The sequence below is a fragment of the Vidua macroura genome, chromosome 8 (genome assembly GCF_024509145.1).
Source record: "Vidua macroura isolate BioBank_ID:100142 chromosome 8, ASM2450914v1, whole genome shotgun sequence".
NCBI lineage: Eukaryota > Metazoa > Chordata > Aves > Passeriformes > Viduidae > Vidua > Vidua macroura.
The window spans coordinates 1,194,478-1,221,705 of NC_071578.1; the positions used below are offsets into that span (position 1 = coordinate 1,194,478).

Consider the following 27,228-nt stretch of genomic DNA (forward strand, 5'->3'; position numbering starts at 1 on the left):
GCATGTCTATAAATCCATTACCAGGACTCCATAAACCCCAAATAAATTCCACTACACTGAATTCCGAAAGAAAACTAAATAGCATTTGGTATTTAGTATTTAATTAAAGCTTCTAACTCCTTATTTCACCACAGGGGTGCTACGTTTTGCTGTAATAAATTATTTTCTTCCTACTGACAACTACCTGAATGCATTTGCAATTCACTTAAGAGGATTAATTAAGGCTTGTTTTCATGACAAGGATTTTTTTTTTTTCCAGAGCAATTAAAATCAGGTTTAAAGTTATAACACATATATGATAGCAATTACTAAAACTAATCCTAGAAAATTAAATATCCATCCCTAGGAATCCTCTAACACATGGAAGGAGCTGCTTCCCTGCTGCCAATCTCCTCCAGGTTGGGATAAGCTTAACTCCAGATTTGAGGTTCAGGGACTTGGATCATATTTAGAATTTGGGGGGAAAGCCCCAGAGCTGCTCCCCAAGCCTCCCAAGGTGCTGCCCCAAGGTGTGCACCTCACCTGGAGCTCCTTCTCCAGGCACACCTGGGAAGGTCAGTCCTGGCCCCTCCCAGCAAGGAGAGGATTTGGGGCTCTGGAATTTACTCAGGTGTGGAAACAAGGACTGAGCCCCGGTGAAATCCTCTGGATCCAGCAGTGAAGGATCCCTGGAGTGGCCCAGGAAACTTTCCCTGAGGATCCACCAGCACCTCCAAAACCTCTGAAACATCCCCCAAACCCCCAGGTCCGTGACTGAGCACCCCAAACTAGCAATTAGTGCGCCCACTTAACGAGTTTGCAGAGGACAGAGCAGCAGCTCATTAACAACTCCCTAAAGCTGCGCTGGGGGAAGGCTCCCAAAGCGTTTTTCTTGTTCATTAGACATGGAAACAATTAATGGGGGCAGGAAGAGATGGTGCCTCATTAATATTCCCCTAATGAGAGCTGAGCCCCAAAAAAAAAAAAGCCAAGTTCCAATTTCACCTTAAATAATTCTGGGATGGACAGGGGCGCAAATCATGAAAGCCCAACACCACAAATCCTGGAGCAGTGAATTTTAATTGACCTTGTTGTGTCCCCAGTGAAACCCCTTTTTTCATAAAGAGAATATTTATATTTATTTCCTGTCTGCTTCCCCTCCTGACGCTCCTCAGGGCTGAAGTTGTCTGTTTCTCCAGAATCTCGAACTGTTCCAGGCTGTTCCAGGGATTTCTCTTCCCACTGATGTCCTCCCCATTAATTCTCCCCCTTCAGCACAGGCAGCAGTTCCCCACTTTCCTTCAGCTCCTGAAAGGCAGAAAGGCAGCAGTGATGGATTTGCTGGGATTATCCAAGGGCATTCCAGCAGGGAACACTCCCTGGCAGCAGGGTGTGTGCTGGAGCCTCACCAGAGCTCCCTCCTGGGCAACACTCTGAGCTTTATAAAGGATTTAAATTCTGCTTTGGGTGTATTTAGCAAAAAAAAAGACAAAACACTGGAATGGAAAAATCACACCTTGAAAGCTCTGGCTGGGGTCCCTGGATCTCCTCCCAGGTGGAATTCCCAGGTGGAATTCCAGGCACCCAGAGAACTTTCCAGCACCCCAAAGGTGCCACCCACGGCTGGGTTTTGTTCCTCCCACCCACAAAGCCCAACAAGAAAATAAAATCTCCTGGGGATGCTGAGCAGGAGGTGCCTGCCCTGCCCATCCTGGGACTGGAATTCCCACTGCAGGGCTGGGAAGGAACGCCAGGAGACACCTGGGAAAGCTTCTTCCTCCCCCACACCTCGGCACAAACAGCTCTCTTTCAACAATCCCACATAAAAAATGAAATTTGAACCACGCACAACATTCACCCACCCCTACGAGTCAGGAATTCAAGCAGCCCAAGGATGCAAAGGGAGAAATTCCATTGAAATAGCAGGAAAAAAATGGATTTTACAGCATCTCACAGTGCCCAAGACTCCCCTTCCTGAGCACTGAACAAGCCCCCACACTTCTTCAATTATCCAGATTAATTTTATTTCTTTCATCCCCACACTTGCTAAATAAACAAATAAAATTGATCTCTAAGTGAAGTGAATCCATATAATGTAAGCAAAATTAATCTGTATTATCAAAGCTATCCCTACACTTGTTCAATAAACAGAATTAACCTATATACTTTAGGTAATAGAAATAGAATTAATCTATATAATTCTATATAATTCTATATAATTCTATAGAATTCCATATAATTCTATAGAATATATAATTCTATATAATTCTATATAATTCTATATAAATAGAATTAATCTATATAATTCCATATAATTCTATAGAATATATAATTCTATATAATTCTATATAAATAGAATTAATCTCTATAATTCCATATAATTCTATAGAATTCTATAGAATATATAATTCTATATAATTCTATAGAAATAGAATTAATCTATATAATTCCATATAATTCTATATAATTCTATAGAATATATAATTCTATATAATTCTATATAATTCTATAGAAATAGAATTAATCTATATAATTTAAGTGAAGTTAATCTACAGAAATAAAATTAATCTCCAGAATTTAGGCAAAACTAATAGCTACAATTAAAATTATTATTTATGTAGTAATTTTATATCATTTCAATTAAAAATTTATGTAATAATTGAAGCAATCCCTGCACTTGTTAAATAAATAAAAATGTATATACTTTAAGTAAAATTAATCTATACAATTGAAGTAGTTCATATAAATAAAATAAAGCTATACAATTGAAGCAAAATTAATCTTTGTAAATAAAATTAATCCATATACTTTAAATAACATTAATCTACATAAATAAAATTAATCTATGCAATTGAAGTAGAATTAATCTTTGTAAATAAAATTAATCTATGTAATTGGGGCAATCCTCACACTTGTTAAATAAACCAAACAAATCTCTGTAATTTAAGTAGTCCCAGCATTTTTAGAGTGAAAAGGGATTTTTTATTGCCTGAGCATTCCCAGGAGCCCCAGAGTCTGAGGAATTGGCTCAGGAGGATTTGGGAACTCTGGGGCTGCTCCAACAGCTCCAAGAAAATTTCCTTTTTTCCCAGGAATGTTTTCTGGGAAAAAAAAAAACAAACAAACAAAAAAAAAAAAAACCAAACAAAAAAAAAAACAAAAAAAAAAAAAAAAAAAAAACAAAAAAAAACAAACCACAAAAACAAAAACAAAAAAAAAAACAACAAAAAAATTCCAATAAATGGAGTTTTTAAATGCAACAAATGGAGTTTTTTAAATGCAATAAATGGAATTTTTAAATGCAATAAATGGAATTTTTAAATGCAATAAATGGAGTTTGTAAATGCATCAAATGGAGTGAAAATTCCAATAAATGGAGTTTTTAAATGCAATAAATGGAGTTTTTAAATGCAATAAATGGAATTTTAAAATGCAATAAATGGAATTTTTAAATGCAATAAATGGAATTTTAAAATGCAATAAATGGAATTTTTAAATGCAATAAATGGAATTTTTAAATGCAAGAAATGGAGTTTTTAAATGCAACAAATGCAGTTTTTTAAATGCAATAAATGGAGTTTTTAAATGCAATAAATGGAGTGAAAATTCCAATAAATGAAGTTTTTAAATGCAATAAATGGAGTTTTAAAATGCAATAAATGGAATTTTTAAATGCAATAAATGGAGTTTTTCAATGCAATAAATGGAGTTTTTCAATGCAATAAATGGAATTTTTAAATGCAATAAATAGAGATTTTAAATGCAATAAATGGAGTGAAAATTCCAAAAAAGGAGTTTGTAAATGCAATAAATGGAGTTTGTAAATGCAATAAATGGAGTGAAAATTCCAATAAATGAAGTTTTTAAATGCAATAAATGGAATTTTTAAATGCAATAAATGGAATTTTTAAATGCAAAAAATGGAATTTTTAAATGTAACAAATGGAGTTTGTAAATGCAATAAATGGAGTTTTTAAATGCAATAAATGGACTTTGTAAATGCAATAAATAGAGTTTTTTAAATGCAATAAATGGAATTTTTAAATGCAATAAATGGAATTTTAAAATGCTATAAATGGAATTTTTAAATGCAATAAATGGAGTTTTGATTGCCAAGAAACCCAGCTCCTACCTTGACGATGTCCAGCCCCCCCACCAGCTCCCCCCTCACGTACAGCTGGGGGTACGTGGGCCAGTTGGAAAAGGATTTCAGCCCCTGGCGCACCTGGAAAAGCAAATATTTGGGAAATATTTGGGAATTGTGGCTCTGGGAAATGCAGCAGGGGGAATGGGCAGGTTCTGTTACCTCCTCGTCCTCCAGGATGTCAAAGGTCTCGTAATCCACGCTGGGGAGAGAGGGGAAAAAAGAAAAAAAAATGGGATATTCACATTATTCACGGTGCAGTTGGGAAGAAATGCTCAAAAAAAACAACAAAATCCCGCAGTGTTTGTAAAGAGAGGCTCAAAGTTCTCATAAAAACGTAAAAAAAACCCTGAAAATTTCTAAAATTTCAAGGTTTTTTTAAAAATCTGTAAAATGGTGGGGAAAACCTGCGAAGTTGTCAGAAAGTCCTCAAATTTCTCCAAAAAAAAACGAAGTTGTAAAAGTTCAAGATTTTTTTTAAAAATCTATAAAATGGTGGAAAAAATCTGTGAAGTTGTCAGAAAGTCCTCAAATTTCTCAAAAACCCCTCAAAATTCTAAAAAAACCCCTCAAAGTTCTAAAACTTCAAGATTTTTTTAAAAACTCATAAAATGGTGGAAAAAAACCTGAAAAGTTCTCAAAAAATCCTCAAAATTACAAAAAAAACCCTCAAAGTTCTCAAAAACCCCTCAAAATTCTAAAAAAAAATCACTTGAAGTTCTAAAACTTCAAAATTTCTAAAAAGCCAATAAATTGCTGGGAAAAAAAATCCCTTAAAATTATCAAAAAAAAACCTCAATGTTCTTAAAACCCCTCAAAATTCTAAAAAAAAATCCCCCTCAAAGTTCTAAAATTTCAAGATTTTTTTAAAAACTCATAAAATGGTGGAAAAAAACCTGCAAAGTTCTCAAAAAATCCTCAAAATTACAAAAAAACCCTCAAATTAACCTCAAAAACCCCTCAAAATTCTAAAAAAAAAAACCTCAAAGTTCTAAAACTTCAAGACTTTTTAAAAAGCCAATAAATTGCTGGGAAAAAAATCCCATAAATTATATAAAAAAAAAAATCCCTCAATGTTCTTAAAACCCCCTCAAAATTCTAAAATAAAAATCACTCGAAGTTCTAAAACTTCAAGATTTTTAAAAAGCCAATAAATTGCTGGGAAAAAATCCCTTAAAATTATCAAAAAAAAAACCCTCAATGTTCTCAAAAACCCCTCAAAATTCTAAAAAAAAAAAAACCTCAATGTTCTAAAACTTCAAGATTTTTAAAAAGCCAATAAATTGCTGGGAAAAAATCCCTTAAAATTATCAAAAAAAACCCCTCAATGTTCTCAAAAACCCCTCAAAAATCTAAAAAAAAAAAAATCACTCAAAGTTCTAAAAGTTCAAGACTTTTTAAAAAGCCAATAAATTGCTGGGAAAAAAATCCCTCAAAATTATAAAAAAAAAGTCAATGTTCCCAAAAACCCCTCAAAATTCTAAAAAAAATCCCTCAAAGTTCTAAACTTCAAGATTTTTTAAATAACCTCAAAAGTCTCAAAAAACCCCAAAAAGTTCTAAAACCTCAAGATTTTTTTAAACCCTCAAAAGTCTCAAAACCTCAAGGTTTTTCAAAAACCCTAAAAATTTTCAAAACCTCTCAAAATTCTGACAAAAATCCTCAAAATTCCCCCCCAAAAAAAAAAAAAACCCTGAAAATTCTCACAGAGAAAACCCAAAATCCTAAAAAAACACTCAAAATTCTCCAAAAAATCCTCACCAAAAAGGCTCCAAAATTTTCAAAGAGCCCTCAAAAATTTCTTTACATTCTAACAGAACCCCACAAAATTCTCAAAAAAAAAAAAAAACCAAAAAAAACCTTACAGATCTTGAAAGAACCCACAAAATTCTCAAAAAAACTCCTCAATGATCCCAAAAAAACTTCATTAAAATTCTCAAGGAACCTTTCAGCTGCTTGAAATCCTCTTTAAAAATAAAAATCCGTATTTAGGGAATAATTGCAGTTATATTTTCTCTTTTTTTTTTGCATAAAATGCAGTTTTTAACCATCCCAAACCCAAGCCCATTTTACCTACCCGCTGTTATTCATGATTTCTAGGATTTGCTTGCTGAAGCCACATTTTGCCATCTAAAATATAAAATATAGATATGAAATGTCTCTGTTTTTTTTTTTAAATCCATGGAATTCCTGCTGCCCTACAGCAATTCCCAATTTTTTGCTGGATGAGCCCCTCCTTTATCCCTTCTCCATCCTTTATCTCCTGATTTTTATGGATTTATGGAATAAATCTGCTTCATTTTGAGGCACCACTGCCCTGGATTCACCACAATAAACTCCAATAAACAAGAACAGCAACTTGTTATATTTATCATCATTAGAATTAATTTAATTCTCATGAATTCAACTGTAATTAAATTGATTATAATGTGAATTATAATGAATTAATAGTTCATATCCACTGCAAACTCTTCACATGAAGACAAAAAAAAACACCCAGCAATTGTTAGATATTAATAGGCATTATAGGTATTATATAATAAATATATTATATTATATAAGATATTAGAAATATCTATTATAATATTAATACTAATTTATAGTATATTAATTGATATGAGATTATTTATGTTAATTTATAGTATATTAATTGATATGATGTTAATTTATAGTATATCAATTGATATTATATTATGTTAATTGATATATTATATTATATTATATATATGATATATAGTATATTATAGCATACTAATATAATATATATTAATATAATATACCAATTTATATTCTATTAATTGATATGAGATGATATTATGTTAATTTATATTCTATTAATTGATATGATGTTAATTTATAGTATATCAATTGATATTATATTATATTATATTATATTATATTATATTATATTATATTATATTATATTATATTATATTATATTATATTATATTATATTATATTATATTATATTATATTATAGTATATTACAGTACATTATATTGTATTATAGTATATTGTAGTATATTATAGTATATTACAGTATATTATATTATTAATATAGATAATAATAGAAACATCCAATACTTCAATAATATTCAGCAATAATTAAAACCAGGGCTGTTCCATGGTTTACAGAAGCCCCAGATGAAAAGATAAATAACTTTTGCAGCAGCCCTGATTTGAATTTAGGGAGAAGAAGCTAAAAATTCCATATTTTCTGGAGCACTCCACGTTACCTGTTTGTTTCCCTTCATAAAGAGCATCACAGGAGCTTTGTTTATCAAGGATTTAAGCCTGGAAAAAGACAAGAAAGCCTTTGGTTATCACCCCAAACAAAGGCAGGTGTGGAAGGGAAAAATCAAAACAGATCCAGCTCCCAGAACTGCCCCATTCCCAGCAGGAATGGTGAAAAATATCCCTGAAACTTACCCAAAATGCTGCTCCTTCCAACACAGCCCAGGGACTATTTTAACCAAAAATAAAACTTGGGAGGGTTTTTTTTATTTTTTTAAGGGAATTTTAAAAGCCTTTGGGAGGCAGAGGACATTTCCAATTCTCTTCTTTCCCTCTAAAGTTTGTGCCAAGCAAAAAAAATTCTGTGTAAATGGAGTTACTGCTTGTGCAATTGGCAAACTTCCATCAAGAACTGGCCAAAAAATGTTTGATTTCTTAGCAAACTCCTTAAAAAGCACAGGAAGGGGCTAAAAGGTTAAAAAAAAAAAGTTTTAAAGGCCACTAAAAAAAAGTTTTTGAAGATGTGCCCATCTCATCTCAATCTCCAATTTAATCTCTGCTCAAAGCATTAATTGGGGTTTGTGGCCTCAGTGAAACAATTTCAAAGTGAAGTAACCCAAGCCTCGGGACAAATTGGGAAGGAATTAATTAATCCCTGGAATTTAGAATGGTGGGATTATTATTTATGACCACTTTTAAATGGGATTTAATGAAATTATTTCTGCACTGCACTGAGCAGAGAGAAGAACCAGGCAGGGATTCCCTCCAGTGACACCAGAGATGGGAAATCAGTGGCAAATAAAGCTGGAAAAAAGCTTAAAAAGATGATTTTCCCAGTTATTTTTAAAGAATAAATTGTTTAAAGAGAGGCAAGAAGGAATCTATTTCTATATAGCCACCTATAGATACAGATATATAAATATATAAGTAGATATATAAATATATTAGTGGATATAAAAATATATTAGTGGATATAAAAATATATTAGTGGATATATAAATATATTAGTGGATATATAAATATATAAGTAGATATATAAATATATTAGTGTATATATAAATATATTAGTGTATATATAAATATATTAGTGGATATATAAATATATTAGTGGATATATAAATATATTAGTGTATATATAAATATATTAGTGGATATATAAATGTATTAGTGGATATATAAATATATAAGTAGCTATATAAATATATAAATCTACAAGTAGATATATATAGATATATAAATAGAAATATAGAAGTACAGATATATTTATAAATAAATACATATATACATAAATGTATAAATATATAAATTTATATATGTGGATATATAAATATAGAAAGATATATTTATAAATATATGGATACATGGAGATATATAAATAGATATAGATATATTAATGCATAAATAGATATATATAGCTATATAAATATAGAAAAAGATACTTTTTTGCAACAAGCAGAAATTAAGCCACAAATATAAGTAAAGATCCTTGGACTTCGATGTACAAACCCCAAAAGACACTGAAAAACTGCAGGAATTCTGTAAAGCAAATGAATTCTTGAGGCACTTCTGACGAAGCAGGAATTTAAAAGCAGAATGAAGCAGAGGGTTTCCCCTACATGACACAGAAAGAAAACTCAACATTTGTTCTCATTGCCCCACCTGTCCTCCAGCTTCTGGCCCTTTGGGCAGATCGTGTCCAGCTCTCCCGACGCCTCCAGCTCCTGGGGAAATCGGGGGGAAAAAAAGCAAAAAATGAGGTGGAAAAGGCAAGAAAAAGACATTTCTGGCAAGGAATATTCAGGCTTGGGTTGGCAAGACCCCAGAGTGTGAAATTCCTCTTCCCCTAGCCCGGCAGCCAAAGAACAGCTCTGGAAGGAGTCAAGCTGAGTTTTCAAGGTTGTTTATTTCTTTTTATCTAAAATATTTTCTCTGTGATCTGCCGAGGTCTGGCTGGTACAGAAGCCATGGCAGTCTGCCCCGAGCACCTCCCACATTATATACCCAAAATTACGTGTACCAGGTTCACAGCTCCTGTCCCAACACCTAAAATCTGTGTTGGACACTGTCCCTATCCTAGACCAAAAGTGTCCCCATCACACCGAGACATGGAGGGCAAGAAGAAGGAAGAAAAGGCTCGGGCACGCCCAGATCCCTCCATGTTGTATCCGTGAATTACATTCTAAAAAAACCCCAAAATTCCACTTTTCCACCCTGTGCCAATTGAACCACCACCGGTTGTAATCCCTCATATAAGCTTGGCAGCTGAAATGGAAGCCACAGGTGTTTTTGACTTCGTGCCAAGGTCCCCGAGCGCCCTGCCAGGGCCTGGAGCCAGCCAGGGCGGCCAGAGGGGCGTGCTGGGCTGATACAGAAATTTGGGTGGGGTGGTATGGTTGGGAGCGGGAGGCTTTCATGGAGAAGGATGAAAATATAAACGGGAAATGGAAGATCTGAGGCTTCTAGAGGCAGTTCTTCTGTTGGCTAGGCCCTTACTGTAGCTTGGCAGTGGATTTTGTGGTTTGCTCAAGGTCATGTGCTCTAAAAACCGAAACAAATGTTAAACCCTATCAAAATAAGAAAAAAAAAAAAAGAAGGTTGTTTAGGAGACTTCTAGAGCTTCACAGTCATTTAAGTGAACCTGACTTGAGAGGTTAAGCAAAGGCAAAAGGCGAGAAACGCGAGCGCGGCACCTTGACGACGTCCAGGCCCCCGATGAGCTCCCCAGCCACGTAGAGCTGGGGGTAGGTGGGCCAGTTGGAGAAGGCTTTGAGGCCCTGGCGCACCTCCTCGTCCGAGAAGACGTCGAAGGAGCTGAAGGGCACGCCGTGCCGCTGCAGGATCTCCACCATCTGCCGGCTGAAGCCTGCGAGGGAAACGGGGCTCAGCTCGGCTGGGCCCGGCACGGGGACAGCGACCGCGCCAGAGCGAACGGTGAGAGGGTAAATGGTGACATGGCCACACAGGAGAGCGCAGTAGTGCACATAGCAATGCTGTACTGCTGCAAATAGTGTCTACTTATTTTGTATATGTGATGTTATATTATGTTATATGTTATATTATATTATGTTATGTTATGTTGTATTATATTACGTTATATTATATTATGTTATATTATATTATGTTATATTATATTATGTTATATTATATTATATTATATTATATTATATTATATTATATTATATTATATTATATTATATTATATTATATTACATTACATTGTAGTATAGTATAGTATAGTATATCATAGTATATCATAGTATACCATAGTATATTATGCTATATTATGCTATATTATGCTATATTATGCTATATTATGCTATATTATGCTATATTATGCTATATTATGTTTGTTGTGTTACGTTATGTTATATTATGTTATATTATATTATATTATAGCATATTATAGCATATTATATTATAATATATTATATTATATTATATTACAGCATATTATAGCATATTATATTATAATATATTATATTATATTATAGCATATTATAGCATATTATATTGTAGTATATTATATTGTAGTATATTATATTATATTGTAGTATATTATAGTGTAGTATATTATAGTATATCATAGTATACCATAGTATATTATGTTATATTATGTTTGTTGTGTTATATTACGTTATATTACGTTATATTACGTTATATTACGTTATATCATATCGTATTATATTATATTTAGCATATTATAGCATATTATAGCATAGTACAGCATAGTACAGCATAGTACAGCATAGTATACTATAGCATAGTATATTATAATATATTATAGCATAGCATATTATGTTATGTTATATATTACTGTAAATATTATATATTTGCTATATATTTATTATATAAATATAAACATATCAATAGCTATTATTTTTATATTTGTGTATAAATATATAAAAATGTAATAAATATATTTATATTAATATAAATATATTTATATATTTATTCTATTTATCTATTTGTTATATTTATATTATATTATATAAAATATAATTATATAATTATATATAATGTAATTATATGATTATACATTATATAATTATATATAAAATTATATATATAATTATATAATTTATATATATATAAATATATATATATATAAAAACAGGGTGATCAGAGCAACAAGAACACCTTGGAAATTGAGAGTATGAATGGAGCCAACGAGCAAAACGTACCAAATAAACCCCAGTGTTGCCCAAGGAATGCACAGAAATCACACCTGCAGCACCTGCAGGAACCACACCCAAGGGTCAGCCAGGGCTGCCTCACCCCACGCTCTGCTCTGCTGCCTTTTCCAAGGGAAAAAAATGCCCCAAACTGCACTAAAATCCCCAAATCCCTGCTGGGAAAAGTTCCCTCCACTTGCCAACTGAACTGAAGGGCCCAGCACATCTTATCTGTATCAAAGTAGATAAAAGTCAACATTATCTCCATCTTTACCTAGCAGGGTCTTTTATTTAATTCTATTTTTATTACTCCTACTACTGATAAACAGATCCAGATCATCTCTGACAAATACATAATATATATAAATCCTCCTGAATTTAAAGTAATTTTTATCATTTTTTCATAATTTGAAGTAATATTTATATTTTTTATAATGCAAACTAATATTTATAATTTTATTTTGATTTTGTTCTAATTTTTAAAAAATAAATATTATATAAAATAGTTTTTCATTAAGTTGAAAGGTTTTAATTTTTAAAGTTTATAAAGTATTTTAAAGAGAAATTTCGCTTAAACATGTTATTTTTTAGTAAATTTAATAATAAATTATTTTTAAAATTTAAAATATTTTATAGTATTAGTTAATTGTTTATTAGTAAATTAACTAACTAAGTTAAAAATAGTTTTGTTAGATTTAAATAAATAAATCCCTCTTTCTGTAAAGAACTTTTTCCTGATATCCAACCTAAACTTCCCCCGATGCAGCTCGAGGCTGTGTCCTCTGCTTCTGTCAGTGCTGCCTGCCTACATTATATATAAATGTAAGTATAAAAACTATTTTGTATAAAATTTGTTATGAGTAATAATTATATTTATACATACATAAGTATATGCATATTTAAAATATGTATACATATATATAATTATTAAAAATATTTTATAAAAATTTTGTTATCAGTGATATTTAGATCTATTGATACATACATAAATATATATCTTTAAATTTTAAAATATATACATCTTGAAAATATGTATACATATACATATATAATTATAAAAATATTTTATACAAAATTTGTTATTAGTAATAATTATATATATTTATACATAAATAAATATATACATATTTAAAATTTAAATTTATACAAATTTAAAATTTAAAATATACACATATTTAAAATATGTATACATATATAATTATAAAAATATATTTTTATTTAAAATTTGTTATTAGTAATAATTATATATATTTATATATACATACATATATACATATTTAAATTTAAAATGTATACAAATTAAAAATTTAAAATATACACATATTTAAAATATGTATGCATATATAATTATAAAAATATTGTTTATTTAAAATTTGTTTTTTGTAATAATTATATATATTTATACATACATAAAATATATACACATTTAAAATTTAAAATATATACATATTTAAAATATGCTCAGATATATAAATATAATTATAAAAATATATTTTTATATAAAACTTGTTATTAGAAATAATTATATATATATTTATACATACATAAATATACACGTATTTAAAATTTTAAATGTATACATATTTCAAATATGTACACATACATAAAATTTGGGCCTAAAATAAACCAGTACAATTCACCCAGCAGATGGGAGATAGTGAACATGAAACCCCAGGCAGGGCCTGCTGCTGTTGGACATGCAGTGAGTACACAGCAGCTTGGTAAGTCCAAAGGAGAAAAGGAGAGAGTTTTATTTCTGATTTTGCAAGATAGAGAATTTTAAAAGTGGCAGTGGATTGGAGGATGGAATTGCCACCTCTCCAGCCACACTGGCCAAACCAACAGCCCATGAGTTCTCTACTCCCACAAAGAAGAATGGAAAACAATCATTATTTCTGGTCAAACCAACATTCCATCAATTCTCTCCTCCCATAAAGAAGAACACAAAAAATTGTTATTTCTGGTCAACCACACTGGTCAAACCAACAGCCCATCAATTCTCTCCTCCCACAAAGAAGAACGCAAAACAATCATTATTTTTGGTCAAACCAACAGCCCATCATTTCTCTCCTCCCACAAACAAGAATGCAAAATAATCGTTATTTTTGGTCAAACCAACAGCCCATCAGTTCTCTCCTCCCACAAAGAACGCAGAACAAACGTTATTTACATGGACAGCGCGTGAGAACTGCAGTAGAAATACGTGACCGTCAGAAGGCGCGGAAAGCTTTCAGAAGAACTTTAGAACTTCCAAAAGAAAACCCTTAGAGAAAGGGAGCTCACCGCAGCGGGGCTCCTTGGGGGAGCCCTTCATGAAGAGCATGCAGGGGGCAGCGTTGACGAGCCGCCCGAGGCGGGCGTGCAGCCGCTCCTGCGCGGGGGCGGCGGCGCCGGCCGCGTGCCGCTGCACCTTCTGCGTCAGCTCGGGCGCGTGCGCTCCGTCCAGCCTGTCCACCTTCTGCGAGTTCTGCGGGGACACAAAGGCACCCGTGGGGCCAGCCTGGGCTGAAGGCACAGCAAAGCCAGGCCTGGCCCTGCTCCTGGCGGCGGCGCCTCAGCGATTGCGGCTTGGCCGGTTCGTCGCGAAAGAACTTCCGCGCGCATTGGGCTATAAAAGAGGAAGCTGAATTTCTGACCTGGCAATACACAGAACTCTGAAAGTGACAGTGCACTGGGGGATCAAACTGTTACTGCTCTACCCACTAACAGGGGTCTTTCTCTACCCACTAACTAACCACTTCTCTAACCACTAACTAACCACTTCTCTAACCACTAACAAGGGTCACTTCTCTAACCACTAACTAACCACTTCTCTAACCACTAACTAACCACTTCTCTAACCACTAACAAGGGTCACTTCTCTAACCACTAACTAACCACTTCTCTAACCACTAACTAACCACTTCTCTAACCACTAACTAACCACTTCTCTAACCACTAACAAGGGTCACTTCTCTAACCACTAACTAACCACTTCTCTACCCACTAACAGGGGTCTTTCTCTAACCACTAACTAACCACTTCTCTAACCACTAACAAGGGTCTTTCTCTAACCACTAACTAACCACTTCTCTAACCACTAACAAGGGTCACTTCTCTACCCACTAACTAACCACTTCTTCTAACCACTTCTTTAACCACTAACTAACCACTTCTCTAACCACTAACAAGGGTCACTTCTCTACCCACTAACTAACCACTTCTTTAACCACTAACTAACCACTTCTCTAACCATTAACAGGGGTCACTTCTCTAACCACTAACAAGGGTCACTTCTCTAACCACTAACAAGGGTAACTTCTCTACCCACTAACTAACCACTTCTCTCCCCACTAACAGGGGTCACTTCTCTACCCACTACCTGGTCAAACCAACAGTGCCTCAATTCTCTCCTCTCACAAAGAAGAATGTCAAACAATCACTATCTACATGAACATGCGTGAGAAACTCTGTAGAAACATGTGAACATCAGAAGGCACAGAAAGCTCTGAACAGAACTTTAACACTTCTAAAAGAACAGGGCGACAGCGGTTCTCATGTCCTGTGCTGCACGAAACTGAACTCCACACTAAGTGTTAGTGACTGCCTTCACATCTTGGTCAGGCTAAACAATTCCTCCAGGCCTGAAACTCAAGGACACCCGACAGCCTCAGGCCCTGAAAAGTACCAACAAAAGTGAGCTGGGGGGAGCAAACTGGGGGTAAATAACTTCATCACCCAAAGCTCTAATTGGAGGATTAACCCCTGATGTGTAAATAGACCAAACTTATATCTGCCTGAAAAATCGTGACCATGGTCCACACCTTGGGTGCAGCCTCTGAGGCTTCTGACTGCCCAAGGTGTAGCTGTGGAAGGCCTTTAATAAATACCCACTTTATCCTCCTAACCTTGTCTAGCCTCTGTTCTAGGCAGCCACTCCAAGGCATCAGTAACAGCAGCAAGTCTGCCTCTAGAAATAATTATTTAAGCAAATGTTATCAGTTTTATCATAACAGGCAAATAGCACCCAAACAGAATTGTTATTTCTGTTATTACCATATTTACTCGGGTTTTTTCCCAACTACAAGACAAAGAAATGTTGCTGTAAATCTTTTGACCCAAGTACAACAAGTGAAATAAAAACTACGTATGAATGCTCAAGCACTAAAGGAGGCCCTGAACTATTCCATATAAAGTGCAAAAACCATTTCTATCTCCATTTTTAGGTTCCACTGGATAGACTTCAATCAGTTACAGAGGTGTTTCCTCAATGAGAAAGCTCCTAAGGTTCTGGTAGAGTATTAGAAAAGTATTAAAGAGTCCACATGGATTCTGTTTTCTCTTAAATCCACTTTTCTTAAACTCATTTCCTCTTAAATCCATTTCCTCTTACCTTAAAGAACAAGAACGTTGGAACAGAACTAATTCCATATTTTTCAGACACTTCAGGCACAGCCTCGGCTTCCAGCTAAAAACCAAACCAAAAAAAAAAAATTGATTATTTTCATAATCTTCTTTAAAGTTTCACTGTGAGTGTCAATCCTGGAATGTTCTCCCTGGTATTTTATACATTTAAACAGGATCTGCTGCTGAAGTCTGTGAGACATTTGCATTTAAATGAGACTCTCTGGGCTGCCGTGGCACCCACTGAACCTCCGTGGTGTCAAAACAGGTTCAGAGGTTTTTATTTTGTTGCCCATTTCAAAAGACGCCTGGAGGCTGCGAATAAAATTTTTGGTGCACTCCTGACCTAGTAAATTCTCAATGCTGTGCAGCTCCTGCTATATTGGAACCCATAAATCACTGCCCCCAGGTATGTCACCATCACAGAGGTGCCTTTGTGCCCCTTTGGGGGGCTCTACATCACCCCTGACATCTGCAGCCCCATTTCTGCAAATTAGGAGGGGAAAAGGAGGTGTTCCTTCAGCTGAACCTGATTTTTAACTCCTGCAAGGCTGCTGAGTGCCCAGCCTGGGATTACTGCTCCCACTTCCATCACACAGGGATTTGCTCTGGAAATTTATCTTCACTGGCTCAGCTTTTGAGCTGCTCCAGCTACACAGGCTCCTAATGAACCCACTAATTGGAGAGGCAAAGCAGGAGCATCAAAACTGAGCCCCAGCCTCCTCCTGCAAATCACCACTCCAACAGAACCAAGTGAGAAACTACAGCTAGAAAATGAAAGCTTACATTAGCTGAAATTGAACTGAAAGCTTATACATAATTGAAAGAGAACAGATAATTCCAATTATTGATTCTTTCTCCAGGGGCAAATGATGACTTCCACCTCTAACACTCATTTTCTTCCCCAGCAAAATTTCCTGCTCGGATATTTATGTTCCACATAACACAGAAGAGATTTCATTTCATATTTCAGGAACTTGCTCTTATTGGCACAGCTTCCCAAAATGTTGTTTGTGTTTTGGGATGTGTTTGCCAATTCAAAGGCAGGCTGGATATTCTGCAATACAAAAATCCCATCAAGAACTGCCAAAATCCAAATATATTCCTCTTGAGGAGCTCCTCCCTCCAAAATGCATCAGTAAAATTCACCCAAGAATTTTATTTTCTCTAAGCAAGAACACCAGTAATATTAAAATTACTGGGAGGAGGGAAGTTGGGAAAAGGATGTGCCACTCTTGGTTTTACAGTCCTGGATGACTTTGGAATCTTGTTATTAAAAATAAATAATAAATAATAATAAATAATAATAAATGAATAATAAAAGGTCATAAATAAATGGTATAGGAAAAATAAAAAGGCAACTGAGAGATTCCAGACTTTGTTGGGCTGGGTAAAAGCTACTAAACTCTAGATAAATTGAAGCATCTTGAATTTGCAATATGTTAAAAATTAGTCCTGTGAAGCTCTAAGTCATAAAATACCATTAAAGTAATTCTGTCCTGTTTTACAAATACCAACTGAGAGGAATCCTTAAAAAAAAACCCACACACACATCCTAAAGGCTGTAAAAATCACATTAAAACACTCACACACAGCTGGCTGCTCCACTGCTCCCTGCCCTCATCATCCCACAAGTGTCTCATTAACCAGAGAAATTTGGTTTAAAACCATCAGCACGTGGGTGAATTCCTTTTTCCTTGCCCTGGATCCCAGTGGGATGTGCAGAGAGCCTCACAAAGCAGAGTGACAACGTGCAGGGGCTGAATTCACCTTCCTGAAGGGACATTTTAGTGCCACAGGAGCCCTCTGGGAATCCTGAGATCCCTGAACCAGGAACATCTCCAAGGCTGGACACCCTGGGACAGTGGGAGGTGTCCCTGCCCATGGCAGGGGTGGCACTGGATGTGCTTTGAGGTCCTTTCCCACCCAAAGCACTCCAGGATTCCCTGTCTGAGCCATCCCCAAGGGCAGCAGCACCCCTGGGATAACACTGGATGTGCTTTGAGGTCCCTTCCCACCCAAAGCATTCCAGGATTCCCTGTCTGAGCCATCCCCAAGGGCAGCAGCACCTCTGGGATAACACTGGATGTGCTTTGAGGTCCCTTCCCACCCAAAACACTCCAGGATTCCCTGTCTGAGCCATCCCTGATGGCAGCAGCACCTCTGGGATAACACTGGATGTGCTTTGAGGTCCCTTCCCACCCAAAGCATTCCAGGATTCCTTCTCTGAGCCATCCCTGATGGCAGCAGCACCTCTGGGATAACACTGGATGTACTTTGAGGTCCTTTCCCACCCAAAGCACTCCAGCATTCCCTGTCTGAGCCATCCCTGATGGCAGCAGCACCCCTGGGATAACACTGGATGTGCTTTGAGGTCCTTTCCCACCCAAAGCATTCCAGGATTCCTTCTCTGAGCCATCCCTGATGGCAGCAGCACCTCTGGGATAACAATTGTGAGAGGGGCATTTGAAATGTGAGGCCACACAGGCACCCCAAGAGGGACCTCCCCCTCTTTTGGAACACTTCCCTTCCCCAGGGCTGGCCCTGGCTCACCTGCACGAAGGTGACCTGGCTGTGCTCCCGCGCCAGCGCTGCCATCACCTCGTTCATCTGCGCGCACTGCGGAGCCCACGGCGCCCAGAAGTGCACCACCACCAGGGACCTGGGGAGAGACAGCACTCCTGGGAACAGCTGCCAAAAACCACCAGCATCATGGAATCACTGAGCCTGGGAACGGCCTCCAGGGTCACCATCCGACACCCACCTTGTCCCCAGAGCCCTGAGTGCCACCTCCAGGAATTCCTTGGACACTCCAGGGATGGGCACTCCATAAAAACCCACCCCCACCACCTTCCTGTGAGGCTGCCCTGGAGCAGAGGCTGGGCAGAGTCACAAAATAAAGCAGGGATTTATTCCAAGGATCTCCTCATGGATCCACCTTGGGCAGCACCAGAGCCCAGCCAGGGCTGCAGCCAAGAGGAACCAAAATGGTCCCAAAATGCACGAGCGCTCCCGGGGGCTCTCACTGGGATCAGCTCTGCTCCATTTGCACCTTGCAGTTCATTGTCCCATTCCAGCTTTAGCCCATGCACTCCCATCCTGCTTGTTTTTCTCTCTCCAGCCCACGCTGTTTGTGCTCCTGGGCTGAGGTTTGGATCATTTGTCCTTGGTGCCCAGCTGGAGCAGGAATTGTTTTGTCTCCCTGCTCTGTGCACAGAGCTCAGCATCCCCTGATGTGAAGCTGAGAACTGCACACTAAAGCAGCACAGAATGTGAAAAATAGAAAACTTAAAACCCAAGGCATCACCTGAGATTAAAAAACCCCTTAAAGCATAGCCAGGAGTTTTCCTTTCCAGGGAACAGTGCAAGCCCAGGCAGCACTGCTGGGGCGATGCAGTACAAAACCCATCACACTGCAATGCTATTTTTCTGCTTTCATTACCTCCAACTTCTTATTCCAGGTTTTCTGGGATGTTTGGGATTGGTTCTACACAGCATTTAAAGGTGTGAGCAGAAATCCCATCACACTGGGTACCAGCTCCCAGGGGCTTTAACATCTGGGATGGCAGCAGTGACAAGCTATTGGAATTTTCAGTTCTGTTCTCCATCTTGGCAGAGGTCAAACCCACCAGAGAACGGGAAAAAGGAATTAAAGATACAATGTACTGGTATTAATTACTTAGAAAAACAGAGAAACCAAGTCACCCATGCCACAGCAGCCACTTCATGTCTTTTATTCAAAAAAAAATAGAAATTCATTGTAACAGCTGCACGGGCAGCACAAGATCCCTGCTGGAGCACTTCCCGTGACCTGAGCACACACCCTGGATGCTTTCACAAACTTGGTTTGCCAGTGAAACTCTAGAAAATTCTGGCAGAAAAACAACAGAACAACTTTTCTTTTTCCCCCCCTAATCCTCAGTTTAAGTCTGTGCCCACAGCAGGACACACCTGGCCACAGGGATGGACCTCAGGACAAATCATCCCAGGATTATTTCATCCTCTTCCCACCAGAGCCTGGTCCTTCCTTAAAAATGAATATATTGCAGCTGGATGTTGTTATCTTCAGGAAAAACATATTTTAAATTCATCTGTAGTAGGGGTTTTGGAGTTGTTTTGGTTTTTTGATTTTTTTAAAATTCATTTCACAGAACAAATTCCAATTTTGCAATTGAACTGCTCTCTGAGCACTTCGATTTTACCTTAAAAAAAAAACAGAGTACTTGAAAACATTAAGAAAGATAAAAAATAAAGACTTAGCAAAATGAAACACTTAAGTAATTCTAAACAAAGTGTTCCCTACATTCAATCAAGGTTAAAAAAAAGAGCTCCACTATTAAACAGGGCAGGGACAAAAAGGTTATGACAAATCCCCAATTTTCCCTTAAATATCAAGATTTACACTTATTCTACAACACAAACTTAATGATAACTCGATGCAAGAAATGATAATTTTCTGAAACAAGAAATGCTGTGAAATTGATATGTAATCATAAATGCTGTTTTCAGAGGAAGATTTATCAGGATTATCAGCTCATCTTAGGTCCAAGAACATGGATAAAATAATCAATTCCTTCAGAGAGAAAACCAAATGATGTTCTGTGACAAAGACAATGAGAAAATTACTGGTGGGTCTTTTTAAATATTGTATTTAGACATTTATATTTATATGTATTTATATATATATAGACATATATATTCCATCATATATTTAGGAATATATTTTCTAAATATTAAATAACCTTAAAATACTGTGTTTGTTCCTGAAGCAATTTTCCTTTGGACACGTGAGTTTCTTCTGCAATGTCCCTACAAAACAATCCAGCTGAAGGACAATTCCAGGGGGGAAAGGGGAAGTCCTGCAGCAAGTCTGGAAGAAATTCTGTTCCTTTTCCCCAGAACCATCGTTTAACAGCATTTCCTCCTGCTGTCTGTAAGAACTGCTGGTATCCCACCACATGTTTAATCACCTGTAAATCTGTCTCCTCCCTCCCAAAGTTAAACATGTGCATGGAATAAAAGCACTGGGATTGTTCAGGACGGGCTGGACGGGGCTGGGAGCACCCTGGCACAGGGCAAGGTTGTCCCTGGATGGGACTGCAGGTCCCAGACCAGGCTGGGATTGTAGGAAAAGCAGAGCCCTGCCGTTCATCACAGAGCACAAAACCAGATGAATGAGACCCTGTGCAGGAGAGGAATAATTCAGAGCCACTTCTGTGTCAATGAACACCCAAATGATGGTGTTCCCACTGAAAATTCACTGCTGTTCCCACTGAAAATTCACTGCTGTTCCCACTGAAACATCACTGCTGTTCCCACTGAAACACCACTGCTGTTCCCACTGAAGTGTCACTGCTGTTCCCATTGAAATGTCACTGCTGTTCCCACTGAAGTGTCACTGCTGTTCCCATTGAAATGTCACTGCTGTTCCCACTGAAACACCACTGCTGTTCCCACTGAAACATCACTGCTGTTCCCACTGAAACACCACTGCTGTTCCCACTGAAACACCACTGCTGTTCCCACTGAAACGTCACTGCTGTTCCCACTGAAACGTCACTGCTGTTCCCACTGAAGTGTCACTGCTGTTCCCACTGAAACACCACTGCTGTTCCCACTGAAACACCACTGCTGTTCCCATTGAAATGTCACTGCTGTTCCCACTGAAGTGTCACTGCTCTTCCCACTGAAACGTCACTGCTGTTCCCACTGAAATGTCACTGCTGTTCCCACTGAAACACCACTGCTGTTCCCACTGAAGTGTCACTGCTGTTCCCACTGAAACACCACTGCTGTTCCCACTGAAAATTCACTGCTGTTCCCACTGAAACACCACTGCTGTTCCCACTGAAAATTCACTCCTGTTCCCACTGAAATGCCACTGCTGTTCCCACTGAAATGTCACTGCTGTTCCCACTGAAAATTCACTGCTGTTCCCACTGAAACACCACTGCTGTTCCCACTGAAATGTCACTGCTGTTCCCACTGAAACACCACTGCTGTTCCCACTGAAACACCACTGCTGTTCCCACTGAAGTGTCACTGCTGTTCCCACTGAAACACCACTGCTGTTCCCACTGAAGTGTCACTGCTGTTCCCACTGAAATTTCACTGCTGTTCCCACTGAAACACCACTGCTGTTCCCACTGAAAATTCACTGCTGTTCCCACTGAAAATTCACTGCTGTTCCCACTGAAACACCACTGCTGTTCCCACTGAAATGTCACTGCTGTTCCCACTGAAATGTCACTGCTGTTCCCACTGAAACACCACTGCTGTTCCCACTGAAGTGTCACTGCTGTTCCCACTGAAACACCACTGCTGTTCCCACTGAAGTGTCACTGCTGTTCCCACTGAAACACCACTGCTGTTCCCACTGAAGTGTCACTGCTGTTCCCACTGAAATTTCACTGCTGTTCCCACTGAAACACCACTGCTGTTCCCACTGAAAATTCACTGCTGTTCCCACTGAAAATTCACTGCTGTTCCCACTGAAACACCACTGCTGTTCCCACTGAAATGTCACTGCTGTTCCCACTGAAATGTCACTGCTGTTCCCACTGAAACACCACTGCTGTTCCCACTGAAATGTCACTGCTGTCCCCCCTGAAATGCCCTGGTGGTTTTGGTGACACCTTCCACGGCTGGAGGACAATCCCAGCTCGCAGGGCAGCTCTGGTTTATAGGATTTTCCAGCCGATTCGCCCCATGTTCCCTGCGGCAGGAGCTGCTGCAGGGCAGCACCCCCGACTGCTGAGCCGGGGAAAGGCCGAGCCTAAGCCCGGGCTAAGCCCGAGCCAAAGCCAGGCCAGAACCCGGCCAAAGCCAGGCCAGAACCCGGCCAAAGCCCGGCCTTTGCGCAGTTTGGAGCTCGGCTTTTCTCCATTTTGGTTTTTTTTTTTTTTTTTTCTCTTCCCCTCGCAGGTTTCACGGAGCGCTGCGGCAGCACCGGCCCCTCCCGAGCTGTGCCCTGCGGGGACCCGTGAGGGGACACCGGGATGGGGACACCGGGATGGGGACACCGGGATGGGGACACCGGGATGGCACCGAGGGACGGGACCCAAAGGGGGGACACCGGGATGGGGACACCGGGATGGCACAAAGGGACGGGACCCAAAAGGGGGACACCGGGATGGGGACACCGGGATGGGGGCACCGGGATGGGGACACCGGGATGGGGACACCGGGATGGGGACACCGGGATGGCACAAAGGGACAGGATCCAAAAGGGGGACACCGGGATGGGGAATCCAGGATGGCACCGAGGGACGGGAGCCGGAGATGGCACCCACGGAGGAGACAGAGGGATGGCGCGGCGGGACGGGAGCCCCGGTACGGGACACGGGAACGAGATCCCCCCCCCGTCGCCCCCGCTGTCCCCTCACCTGTCCGGGCTCTGCAGCAGCTTCTGGAACTGCTCAGCGGAGCCCGCGGCCGCCACCGCGCCCGCCATGGCCGGCCCGAGCGAGGGACACGTGGTGTCGCCGGTCACGTGGCGGCGCCCGCGTCACGTGCGTCCGCCCCGGTCACGCGCTTCCGCCCGCCTCACGTGGCCTCCCCGCGTCACGTGCGCTCCCCGCGTCACGTGCGCTCCCCGCGTCACGTGCGCTCCCCGCGTCACGTGTGCCCCGCGTCACGTGTGCCCCGTGCCGGCCGCGCCGTTCCAAGGGCAGGGACAGCCCCGGGGCCCGGAGCCGCCGCCATGCGCGATCGCTGAGATTCTGCCCCGGAGGCCGCGCTTGTGCTCGGCGGCCTGTGGCCCTGAGTGGCCGGCCGCCTCCAAAAAATCCCAATAAGCAAGGATATGTCGCAGACACAAGCTGCCCTCGCCTCAAAACTGTGCTGTCCTCACAGCCCCAAGGGAACCCTACAAACCGACATCAGGAACCTGGGCTGGCCACTTTTCCTTCCCAGGGAAAAGGGCTGGACTTTGTCTCCAGGGGCCTGTGGGCCTCAGTGGCCGGCAAACTCCAAAAAACCAAACGATCGAAGATGTGTCGCAGACCCAAGCTGCCCCCAGCTCAAACCTGTGCTGCCCTGACAGCCCCAAGGGAACCCTACAAACTGACATCAGGAACCTGGGCTGGCCACTTTTCTTTCCCAAGGGAAAAGGCTGATCTTTGTCTCCGTGGCCCTGTGTGGGCGGCCGCCTCCAAAAACTCGGGAGGTGGCAGATGTGTCCCACACAGAATGGGTGCTGCCCCACAGGCGTTCCCTGAGGCCGCCCCGGGGATCGCGGAGGCACTGCCGGCATCGCCTCAGGGCTGCTCGCCTCCCAGCGAGCCCGGCCCGGGGCTCGAGAACACGCTTCGGGGAAAAATCATTCCGTGTGTGGCTGCCCAGTCCATGCCAGGTGTCCTTCCCAGGCGGCAGGCACAGCCTTTGTGCTGGTGAGGCTGCCCTGGAGCAGAGGCTGGGCAGAGCCACAGAATAAAGCAGGGATTTATTCCAAGGATCTCCTCCATGGATCCACCTTGGGCAGCACCAGAGCCCAGCCAGGGCTGCAGCCAAGAGGAACCAAAATGGTCCCAAAATGCACGAGCGCTCCCGGGGGCTCTCACTGGGATCAGCTCTGCTCCATTTGCACCTTGCAGTTCATTGTCCCATTCCAGCTTTAGCCCAGGCACTCCCATCCTGCTTGTTTTTCTCTCTCCAGCCCACGCTGTTTGTGCTCCTGGGCCTGAGCTTTGGATCATTTGTCCTTGGTGCCCAGCTGGAGCAGGAATTGTTTTGTCTCCCTGCTCTGTGCACAGAGCTCACCATCCCATAATATGAAGCTCAGACCCACACACTAAAGCAGCACAGAACCTGAAAAATAGAAAAGCCAAACCTGAGGTATCAGAAGGATTCCCACTGACAGAGGGCACGGGGAATACAGAATTTGCCAGCCCCAGGGGCACTCGGCAGAACTCTCAGGATAAGGAAGAAACTAATAAAAACAACTGGCCAGCTGTGCTGGGCCAGCTCCCACTGGGAAAGAAGGGAATTCCAGGGGGAGCAGATGGCGACCAGCAACCTGAGAAACCCCAAAAGCAGAGGAACACCGGGAATCATTAGATAAGCAGAGAATCGTTAACGAGGAGACAGAACACTAATTAATAAGGGCACTGTGTGACATGCAGCCAGTGAATGTCTGTGCCTTTGTTTGGTGGATTGTATAAATAGTGACAAGTTTTGGTAATTGTGTGCTGCCTTGGGGGATCAGCCCCATCCCCTTTTTGTGCAGAGCTGGAAATAAATCCCATAAGTCTGTGTGGGGGTCTGGTTCTTCCACAGAGGGGAATAAAACCCTTTTGGGATAACACTGCCAGGGATCCAGGGGCAGCCACAGCTGCTCTGGGAATTCCATCCCAGACCTTCAGCAATTCTGGGAACAATTCCCAATCTCCCATCCAGCCCTGCCCCCTGGCAGTGGGAGCCATTCCCTGGGTCCTGTCCCTCATCCCTTGTCCCCAGTCCCTCTCCAGCTCTCCTGGAGCCCCTCCAGGCCCTGGCAGAGCTCTGAGCTCTCCCTGGAGTTGCTCCTCTCCAGGTGAACATTCCCAGCTGTTCCAGCCTGGCTCCAGGGCACTTTTGGATGCCATCCCATCCTCCAGGGGTGTCCCTGCACCCTCAGTCCCCTGGTGTGTCCCCAGTGTCACTGGTCCCAGTACAGCCCCTGGGGGCCCCACTGCTCCCTGCTGACCCTCTGCAATACCAGAGGTGACCAATTCCCATTTTCCTTTGTCTTTGCCAGGAGAATCCGTGGAAAAGAACGTGGGGTGTTGTCAAGGTGAAGTGAGGTTCTCACCCCTGGAGCTCGCTGCCCTTAAATCTGGGACCAGGATTACCCCAGTGGTGGGAAGTGCAGTGTGGGTGAGAACACTGAGTGTTTATTTTGGTCTCTCCAATAATCCTCCTGCTGCAGAAAGAGACAAAAATTAATCCAGAGCACTCTGATCTCTGTGCTGCTGCTAAGATGGTCATGAAACAGCCTGGAATTTCACTGGATAAATTTCATGTTTTGACACATTAATCAACAATGTTTTACCTGAATTCTCAAAAAAGCAAATAAATGCAAAATAAACTGTTAATATCTCCATTTATTGTCTTTTCCTATAGGCTAAAATACTTCTAAAGAAAACAAAGAAAAATATATAAAACTACACATTTTCCCTAAATACATTCTAGTTGGTGTAAATTGTGTGAGTGGAGAAAAGAAAGTCTAATTCTATTTATTTTCTCTGACATTTTAACCTGACAGCAACCCAGTGGAATAATCCAGCCTTTAGGAAAATCATGTTTGGGATTTTATCTCATTTTGCTGATTTTCAGAGCTTTTAAAAATAATTCTTCCTCTCTCACAAAACAAGGGAAAAACGGGGGGGGGGTTCCCCTACAAAATATTTGTTTTGAAGATAATAATTTTGTTTAAATCCTGAATTCCTGTGCTGTCAGTAGGATTGCCCAATTTCATTTTAGGTTCCAGCTCATATCAAATAAAATCCCACGTGGGACAACAGGGAAAACACGTGGCTGGGACGAGCGGGCAGCACTCAGGGCCATGAGTGAGGCTGAACCAGGGAATTCCACACACAAACAAAGCTGTTTCTGTTTTCCAAGGGGAAATCCTTTTGCCCTTGCAGTTCCCCACCAAACAGAATTTTGCTGTGGACATTCCCTCAATTGTCCATGGACAATTCCACCGAATTCCTGCTGCCGCTGCCGCACTCGCGCGGGGGTTTGGGATTTTTTTCCCTGTCCCAGCCCCATTCCTGGTGAGTTCCCAGCAAACAGAGGTGAATTTTGGCTGTGAAGGAATTCAGCAGAGGGAATCCCAAGGGTCTGGGTCCAGACATTATGGGATGGAGGCCGAGGCGTGGGACAGATGGAACCCCTGGAAATAAATCTCTTCCCTCCGTGGCCCGTGTCAACTCCAGCTCTGCCCCATAAATCAAACCCTCAGCCCTGAGAGAGCTTCCCGAGACCTTTTCCAGGTTCCTTGGGAAGGGAAAGGCGAGGATTGCTGCTCCAAATGGATAGGCCCACGGAGACAGGGAAGAGCTAAATCTCCCTCCCATCCGGCTGTATTTCTGGGATCCCATATGGAGCCTTGGCAGGAGCGTCCCAGGGAAGCCTCAAGGACTCGGGATGGAACAGGCAGGGGGACAAATTAACCTGGCAAGTGCCAGGGGATGCCCTGCTCACCTGCAGCCCCCAGGAGATGGATGTGGAGCCCAAACCGGGGTGGAAAACCCCCGAGGGAAGAGGCTGGGTGGGTGCTCCCAGCTGCTCCCAAATCCCACTGCAGTTTGCCAGCAGGTTTCCCAAAGAATC

At 40.4% G+C, this 27,228-nt stretch overlaps 1 protein-coding gene and 1 long non-coding RNA gene across 2 annotated transcripts; one reads left to right on the forward strand and one right to left on the reverse strand.

Annotated features, from left to right (window-relative positions):
* Positions 1–1,040: 1,040 nt before the first annotated feature.
* On the reverse strand, positions 1,041–23,418 carry GLRX3 (glutaredoxin 3). The gene is made up of 11 exons (XM_053983947.1): positions 23,298–23,418; positions 18,466–18,574; positions 15,902–15,976; positions 13,813–13,996; positions 10,048–10,220; positions 9,017–9,078; positions 7,360–7,417; positions 6,201–6,253; positions 4,286–4,325; positions 4,112–4,204; positions 1,041–1,287 (listed from the first exon to the last, which is right to left on the reverse strand). Exons 1-11 carry the CDS (start codon positions 23,363–23,365, stop codon positions 1,237–1,239), a joined length of 966 nt encoding a protein of 321 aa, XP_053839922.1. The 5' UTR covers positions 23,366–23,418; the 3' UTR covers positions 1,041–1,236.
* Positions 23,147–25,985, forward strand: LOC128810805 (uncharacterized). Its single transcript, XR_008438142.1, has 2 exons — positions 23,147–23,244; positions 25,649–25,985. It is a non-coding gene; the product is annotated as an uncharacterized LOC128810805 (long non-coding RNA).
* Positions 25,986–27,228: the final 1,243 nt, after the last annotated feature.

Bases quoted from the DNA above. Each gene is read 5' to 3' on its own strand.
- GLRX3 (XM_053983947.1), bottom strand. From the start codon at position 23,365: ATGGCGGGCGCGGTGGCGGCCGCGGGCTCCGCTGAGCAGTTCCAGAAG. The intron at 15,977-18,465 runs GTGAGCCAGGGC...TTTGGTTTTTAG, and splicing joins GCCAGGTCACCTTCGTGCAG to CTGGAAGCCGAGGCTGTGCC. The intron at 10,221-13,812 runs GTGAGCTCCCTT...TTTCCCTCGCAG, and splicing joins CCCCAAGGAGCCCCGCTGCG to GCTTCAGCCGGCAGATGGTG.